At 29.3% G+C, this 9397-nt stretch overlaps 1 protein-coding gene across 1 annotated transcript; it reads left to right on the forward strand.

Moving 5' to 3' along the window:
- Nucleotides 1–4709, forward strand: LOC125419546 (uncharacterized). The gene is made up of 4 exons (XM_048465747.1): nucleotides 1–27; nucleotides 901–1780; nucleotides 2962–3047; nucleotides 3945–4709. The coding sequence occupies exons 1-4, from the start codon at nucleotides 1–3 to the stop codon at nucleotides 4707–4709; spliced, it is 1758 nt and encodes a 585-aa protein (XP_048321704.1).
- The last annotated feature ends 4688 nt before the right edge of the window (nucleotides 4710–9397 follow it).

Genomic DNA, 9397 nt, shown 5'->3' on the forward strand with positions numbered 1-9397 from the left:
ATGCATTCCATGTGGGGTGGCCAAGAGGTACGTATGATTTTTTTATTATTTTTTTTCATACTTTTATTGTGCTATATGTAATTCCACTTTTTTTTTTTAATTTTAATTTTTTTAGTTTATAGATCTTCATTTGCAATGGGATTTTATGTTTTTTTTCTTTTATGACATATTCTCAAAGTTTCTGGTAGAGATTTATGCCCCAAAGAGTGAATTGTGCAAATTTATAAGTTGATTTTGGAGCGACAAGAACTGCTTTTGTCATGCGCCCAAGTGAATTGAAAAGTACTAAAAGCTATATACTAATAGATATTTGCTTGATATCATTTTAATTAGAAAGTACACGATCATTAAATACCAAAGAATGTAACAAGCGCTGTGGTTTTTTAGTTCTGAGAAAAAATATGACACACAGAAGCATAAAGGATTTTCGAGTTTTGAGTAAATAAGAAAAGTATAGCCTTTGGATATGTGTTTTTTGAGGGGTATAATATGTTCCTTCTTATTATTAGGCTAACAACTATCCACTTAATTTGACCATTAGCTTTTCTGAAAAAAGTATGTGATTTATATTTCAGATTTTAGACAAAAAAGAATTGAAAAAAAAAAAAGTGTTTTTCTCCCATGATATTTGATTAAAGAGTAAAATATGAGAAAAATAGTGATAACTTTTTTTTTTTTTTTCTCTATCTTCCATTCCCTTATGAATTCCAAAATGGTTAGAATAGAAGTTCAATTTGGATTGTTGTATTTGTCTTTTCGAATTCTAAATTATCAATCTCAAAATGTTTATTTCCATGGTTAGCACATTTTTCACTTAACATTTATCTCTGCTAAATGAGATTGTTTTCCCGTATCATCCATAACTTACATATAACCATTGCAAAATTGTTACTCTGACAGAACATTAACGATCTAAAACACAAGCTTCTCTGCAGCAACTTGGAGCTAGAAACTGTAAGAATGGTGGCAAAAGAAGAAATAGGCAAAAACGAGCAAACCATAAAACAATTGCTCCATCTCTTGAAGATAGCTTACCATGAAAGAGATGAAGCAAGAGACCAATTGCAGAGACTTATCAAGTACTTGATACCCACAGAGCCTGATCGTCAAATCATCACCAATACACCTATCACTTACAAATTTCCAACCACAATCGAAGAATCCAATAACATGTCAGAAACATTGTCTCAAGTCTATGGATTGTCTTCCAAAGAATGCAATTACAATGTTGGTGTTTATTCCTCATTCCAAGGCTTTAACCACGGCACCAAATACCCTGTTGTTCAACAAGGCAAGGAGTTTTTGCAAATGGGTTCGGTTGCCATTGATAATCTTATACAAGGGAAACCATTGCCAGAGAAAGGGAAGCTTCAGCAGGCTGTGTTTGAAGCTGGACCATTGCTTCAGACACTTCTTGTTGCACCTCCACCTCAATGGCGAATTCCTCCTCCTCCACGTCCTCTTCCTCCTTCGTTAATGTTGCAAAACCCATCGGATTTCAGGAATCACAATAATAACTTTGGGATTAATGTTTGCAGCTCGAAGAATTGCCAGAAAGCAGCTTCCAATAACAACTCTTGTTTAGCTGCAGTGCAAAGTTCATCATCGAGTTCTTCACACCTTGATGAGATTATTCCTCATGGAGTTCCTTCTAGCTCATGTTTGAGCAATGGGAAACCCAACAGTGGTGGTAGAAATTCCGATTTTGTCGAGTGTACAAAATCTCAGCAGGGAGTAGAAGAATGTAACAATTTGAGAGCAGTCAAAAAAGAGCTTATTGGTAAATCTAATTGAGGATTGCTCATAGTTTATTAGTCTTGGTCTTGGACCTCTAAATAAGTTGGGAATCTCATACATATTAAACATTTTCCCTTTTGGAAGGCTGGCATATGTAAATGAAAAGCCAATTATTTTGGAATTAGTTTTTGTTAGCTATTTTTCCTTGTGTATATACAGTGGGTTTGTACTTTATTTTATTTTGTTATTTTTTTGTTATTATTATTTTTATTATTTGTGATAAGAATGAAAATTGACCAACGGAAAAAAAATAAAAATAAAAAAATAAACCATTGACTTTAATTCTGTAAACAAAGGGTTGGAAATCATTCCACATTCCTTAATGGATATTTATATGTGGAGAGAAGAAAATACCTAGAATGGATATTTAATTGCCTTTAACATGTTAACTGCACTTTTATTGAATAAGGATTTTATTACATTTCACTAATAAATGCTGGACATGAGATAGATCATATAGTTAATCCGAACGAGAAAGAAAATTATTTCATGTGTGTGTGAGACTTTGTGAAGCTAAATATTAAATAAACGCTTTCATTAAAAAGCATTAAAAAAAAAAAAGAAGCATAAATACATTCTGTCGTTAAGGGAGAGAAAAAAAAAAAAAAGGATTTGGGATTTACGTCATATGTTTGACAAAAAAAATGCTCGGTGCTATTTTTATTTTTATTTTTTTTGTTAATAGAAAAGCAATAAGTGGTAAAAGTCACTTTTTTTCACGCAAAGTTGGAATCCTTCTGCCCTCAATAAAAATAAATCTCAATAAAAATAAATAAATAAATTAAGGTATTTATGTGCTATTTTCAAATGTTACAGATGAATTTGTGCCATAGAATACAAAGTACTTGGAAAAAAACACTATCAAAGGTAAGTTTGGATTTGAATCAGCAGAGAAACAAAGGGTAATGAATATTTTGAGAGGGGACAGAATCCCTTCAAGCACGGAAAATATTTCTAAGGAATTGTCCAAAATGAGACAAAAATCAGGATGTGAACCTTATATATTCTAAATAATCTATGGAAGGCTTAGTGGACATTCCTTATACTAATCAATAAATTATATTATTATGTTTAAGGAAAGTTTGCTAGCTATGAAATCAGCATTCAGCACTGCCCTTTCCCAAAAACCCACCTTAATTTCTCCTTCTGAGTTTCGTTTATTAGGCCCTCTTAAATTGCTAACCTTGGTATATTGTATTTGTTCATGCGAGAAAATAAAAGGAATGCATTCTATGCGGGGTGGCCAAGAGGTATGCACGTTTTTTTGTTTTGTTTTATTTTTTTTTTTCATACTTTTATTGTGCTATATGTAATTCCACTTTTTTTTTTAATTTTAATTTTTTTAGTTTATAGATCTTCATTTGCAATGGGATTTTTTTTTTTTTTTATTTTATGATATATTATCAAAGTTTCCGGTAGAGATTTATGCCCCAAAGAGTGAATTGTGCAAATTTATAAGTTGATTTTGGAGCGACAAGAACTGCTTTTGTCATGCGCCCAACTGAATTGAAAAGTACTAAAAGCTATATACTAATAGATATTTGCTTGATATCATTTTAATTAGAAAGTACATGATCATTAAATACCAGAAAATGTAACAAGCGCTATGGCCTTTTAGTTCTGAGAAAAAATATGACACACAGAAGCACAAAGGATTTCCGAGTTTTGAGTAAATAAGAAAAAGTATAGCCTTTGGATATGTGTTTTTTGAGGGGTATAATATGTTCCTTCTTATTAGGCTAACAACTATCCACTTAATTTGACCATTAACTTTTCTTAAAAAAGTATGTGATTTATATTTCAGGTTTTAGACAAAAAAGAATTGAAAAAAAAAATGTTTTTCTCCGATGATATTTGACTAAAGAGTAAAATATGAGAAAAATAGTGAAAACTTTTTCTTCTTTTTTTTCTCTATCTTCCATTCCCTTATGAATTCCAAAATGGTTAGAATAGAAGTTTAATTTGGATTATTGTACTTGTCTTTTCGAATTCTAAATTTTCAATCTCAAAATGTTTGTTTATTTCCATGGTTAGCACATTTTTCACTTACACATTTTTCACTTAACATTTATCTCTGCTAAATGAGATTGTTTTCCCGTATCATCCATAACTTACATATAACCATTGTAAAATTGTTACTCTGACAGAACATTAACGATCTAAAACACAAGCTTCTCTGCAGCAACTTGGAGCTAGAAACTGTAAGAATGGTGGCAAAAGAAGAAATAGCCAAAAACAAGCAAACCATAAAACAATTGCTCCATCTCTTGAAGATAGCTTACCATGAAAGAGATGAAGCAAGAGACCAATTGCAGAGAATATTCAACAAGTACTTGATATCCACAGAGCCTGATCGTCAAATCATCACCAATACACCTATCACTTACAAATTTCCAACCACAATCGAAGAATCCAATAACATGTCAGAAACATTGTCTCAAGTCTATGGATTGTCTTCCGAAGAATGCAATTCCAATGTTGGTGTTTATTCCTCATTCCAAGGCTTTAACCACGGCACCAAATACCCTGTTGTTCAACAAGTCAAGGAGTTTTTGCAAATGGGTTCGGTTGCTATTGATAATCTTATACAAGGGAAGCCATTGCCAGAGAAAGGGAAGCTTCTGCAGGCTGTGTTTGAAGCTGGACCATTGCTTCAGACACTTCTTGTTGCACCTCCACCTCAATGGCGAATTCCTCCTCCTCCACGTACTCTTCCTCCGTTAATATTGCGAAACCCATCGGATTTCAGGAATCACAATAATAATATTGGGATTAATGTTTGCAGCTCGAAGAATTGCCAGAAAGCAGCTTCCAATAACAACTCTTGTTTGGCTGCAGTGCAAAGTTCATCATCGAGTTCTTCACACCTTGATGAGATTATTCCTCATGGAGTTCCTTCAGCTCATGTTTGAACAATGGGAAACCCAATAGTGGTGGTAGAAATTCAGATTTTGTCCAGTGTACAAAATCTCAGCAGGGAGTAGAAGAATGTAACGACGTGAGAGAAGTAAAAAACAGAGCTTATTGGTAAATCTAATTGAGGATTGCTCATAGGGTCTTGGACTTCTAAATAAGTTGGGAATCTCATACATATTAAACATTTTCCCTTTTGGAAGGCTGACATATGTAAGTGAAAAGCCAATTATTTTGGAATTATTTTTTGTTAGCTATTCTTCCTTGTGTATATACAGTGGGTTTTTGCTTTATTTTATTTTGTTATTTTTTTTTTATTATTCTTGTTATTATTTGTGATAAGAATGAAAATTGACCAACATAAAAAATAATTAAAAAAAACCATTGACTTTAATTCTGTAAACAAAGGGTTGGAAATCTTTCCACATTCCATAATGGATATTTATATGTGGAGAGAAGAAAAAACTTAGAATGGATATTTAATTGCCTTTAATATGTTAACTGCACTTTTTTGTCAAAAAAAAAAATCTTTAAGAAAATTATAATTTTTAAGATGGCACAAACTCGTGTTAAGAGTTTAATATATACATCTGGTAGTAGAAACTAGTAAAGAATGGTGCACTATCATAAAGCAGTAGAACAATACTAGAAATGCTATTTATGTTAAATATAAAGAGGTAAAATAATGTTTTCCTATCAAAGTCGATTGGTGAACACAAATAAAAAGAAACAAAAATTCTTGTAAAAAAGGGGAAAAAAAAATAATACCCACAAAAATAATAAAACAAATTTAATTTAGCCCCTTTTTTTTCAAACTAGCTCTTTAAAACCAGAATGAACTGGGTTGAGTTGGGTTGAAATATGGGTATAAATACGGTTTCAGGTTAGGAATGAGAATTCCTAAATGAAAAGAGAGCAAAGGTCGCAGGGTTGAGGGTATCCCAAACCTATAGAAGGCCATCCGTATTGCCATTTGATTATGAAGATTTTAATCTCATTTTTATTTGTCAATGCATAATGCACAGAGATTTGTTAAGAAGACCAAAAAACTTATGATTATTGCATTACTTTTTTGTTTTTTTGGTGAATAATTAATAGTACCAAAGTAAGGTTCTGTTTGAGATTGATTTTGAAACTTTAAAATTGATTGTCAAACAAATTTAAAGCTATTTTTAATGTTTGGTAAAATTTAAAAATTTTGACTGTATAAGAATCTATATTATCTGGCATTATTATCGAGAAGCAGTAAAAGACTAACTTTTGAGATTAGAATTTTAATTTTTATAACTATCCATAATTAAAATATCAATTTTATCCCTTATTAAAGAGTTAATATCATTTTTGTCCTAAATTTATTAGTATTCTATTGAACAATGTTATAATCAACATTGTTTATTCTTTTTTTTTTTTTCATTTACTATATTTTTTTTAAACAACATTGAAAAAAAAAATTACGTCAAATATTTAGTAATATAATACATCAAGTAAATTGATGATAATTAATAATATACTTTTTGAGCGTTATATACTGTAACATTAATTAAACACTACAATTATTTATCAAAAACTTAAATACTGATTTAAAATATATAACAATTATGAAATAATAATTTATTAAATACTTAAACTGATTATTTCTGCAGTACAGTTAAAATTAATTTTTTTTAGAAGTTACAACAATATAAACTAAGCCTAAAATTGGTTTTCAAGATTGGGTTGGTTAGAATAATTGAAGTAAATAAGAAAAAAAAAATTAAGGAAAGAGTGGATCTGATTATATATATATATATATATATATATATGATTTGAGGTTGTAAACAATAATACTGAACTCTAGGGATTCAACTTCGACGTAACAATTCAATTCCATGCATTAAGTAATCAAATATTTCAGAAAAACTAAATTCATATATATTTATCCATATGACATCTAGTGTTAAGCAAGTCAAACTAATAATTTAACCCGTGTCTATTTTAAATAACTAGTTTGAACCCATTAAACACAAGAAGAACAATAAAGATCTATGCATTTATCATGCTTTCTAACAAACTTAATAACGGCCGCAGCTGAATCAGCAAATGCCATGTTTTCTTAATTTTTCATATTCAAGTTTAAATTTATACCAAGATGGTAATACCGATAATTACAAAAATATATATATATATATATAGATATATATATTTAAAACTTAATAAATTTACCCATCCATTCATTAGTTCAGTACAAGAGTCACATACGGTGTCAATGTAGACTTGAACAAGATTATCTTCGTAGGGATTCCAATAGTGTATCAGGTATCAAAATGAACATAAAAAAGTAGTTAAGCACACGTGAATGAAACCAATTAAAGGTCTAAATTTATTCAAAATCGAAATTTTTACGAAACAATATGAAATCTTATTGTTAGACTACAATGAAAGTTATGGAGAATTAAATCAACGATAAACTCCATCGAATAGATCATTGAAAACACACAATTCAAAGATTATAACAACGAAGAAGAAGAAGAAGGCTGCTACAAACCCAATTTGCTCTTTTATGCCAAATTCCACATAAATTTCGTCCCTCCTATATCTCTTTAGGAAAGCGTTGCTTTGCAAGCCAGAAAAGGAGAAAATTTCTTCAAATCCTCCTTTAGAACATGTCTCTGACTTGTCTGATTTGCTCTTAGTGAAACATATTTTCTGCATATGCTTCATTAAACGGATCAGGAGCAATCAAATTAAAAGCTTTGACTTGGTCAGAGAGCCAAATAATTAAACTTTAAATTTTCTCTCTCTTTTTAAACGAAATTGATGATTCGTTTAATATTGCCTCTTGACAATTTTTCTAGCTCCTTCTGTCCTTAACATTGCCAGCCTTGTAAGAATAAGCACCAAAGGCGTTTCTTGGTTTCCTCTTCTCAAAACAGCTCTAAAATTCACTTTTTAATGCTCATTCTCTTTAAATTAGCCTTAAAATTATAAAACTGAAAATAAACACAAATGAAACTAATTGCACAAGTTTGGTACGAAAACAAAGCAATAATTTAGTAAAAGAGTAATACAAAATGTATGTAATTATTGAGTTATCACCTTTTTTACAAAGTAATTGATAAAGTCGATCTGCCCCATTTACCAGTATCTAAGTGGCTCTAATGGTATTATAACAATGCAGAGAAATGGTTGGCTACTTTCTTAATTAATATTGGAATAGCTAATTGTATTCTTGCTAAGGTTTGATGCCATTTTCATGGTTCAAAACTAGTGTGGAAGCTGGAATGCAAAGCTTATTATTAAAATGAGTTTTAGAAAAAAAAAAAAGAAAAAAAATTGAGGTGGATTGGATTCAAGAAGATATTGATTCTTCATGTTCTTGTTGGAAATTATCATATATAGGTGCAAATGGCTTATTAAAAGAGGGTAGAAGGAAGTCATCATCCATAACTAGAGAATGCAAACAAACAAAGTAGCGGGCTGTTTTGCCAACCTCAACTATCAATGATGCTATATTTATATAATAATAATAAAAATTTACCATTTAATTGGTTATTTTTTATTTCACTCATTTAAGTTCACTTATATATATTTAAATAATATTAATATTTCACTAATAATACATTGATATATATTGGATAAATAATTTTGGTAAACAATTTGATGTTTGTAGAAATACTACATTTAATAGTGTCTTACTATAGAATTTTATTTTATTTTCAAAATATTTAAAACAAGATATTATTCTTTATTTAAAAAAAAAAAGATATTATTTTTCATTATGTAATAGCTTAGACCATTTCCGATGGTAAACGTAAATAAGAATTGATGTCCATGTGGCATAAAATTTGGTATTTTCTGAATCAAAATAGAATAAATATACAATTAATTTAAAATTATTATTCAATAACATACAAAAATTTATTTATGACTATTAATTCATTATATATTTTATAATTTTTTTTTAATTATTTTTAAAAAAACTTCATAATATCAACCTCTACTTTAACAATATTTATTTTTTTTCTTGTCATATCAATATAACAAGATATTTAAACAGAGCCATTAAAATTGTATTTTTGAATAACTGTTTTTTTTTAATATAATAAAAAAATCTAATAATAGATGGAATATTGAAAATGTCCCCTTTTTTTTTTCTTTTTTTCTTTTTTTTCTTTTTTTTTTCCTTTTTGTGTGTTTTGGGTCAACTCAGGAATAGAAGAAAAATTATATTTGTAGGTACACTTAGCAGTTTAAGAAATCCTCCCCTTTTTTTAGTTTAGAATGTATTATATTCCTTGAAAAAAAAATCCACATAAACAATGCTTCAATTAAACAATTTCTTATGAATATATATATATATATATATATATATTCCGAAAATGTTGTCGGCCTGTAAAATTAGAGAAAATGTGTATAATGAGTGGCGTGGCCATGCGGGCTTTAGATATTCTTGGACACGGGGATTGGTTGAAGGTTAGTTCTTTCTACGCACCAGTTTTATCTTTTTACACTACATTTTCCGCAACATTTAAGACATTATATCTTTTCATTACAAGATGTGTATTTAATTTAAAATTTAATAAATTTAAAATAAATTATAAATTTTAAAGAATTTAATAGGTTATAATAAAATTTCATAAATTTCAAAAAAAAATTATGAGAATACAACGAAATCTTTACGATTAAAATCGGATTTTATATTGATAAT

This window comes from Ziziphus jujuba, chromosome 11, assembly GCF_031755915.1.
Source record: "Ziziphus jujuba cultivar Dongzao chromosome 11, ASM3175591v1".
NCBI classification, from domain to species: Eukaryota; Viridiplantae; Streptophyta; class Magnoliopsida; order Rosales; family Rhamnaceae; genus Ziziphus; species Ziziphus jujuba.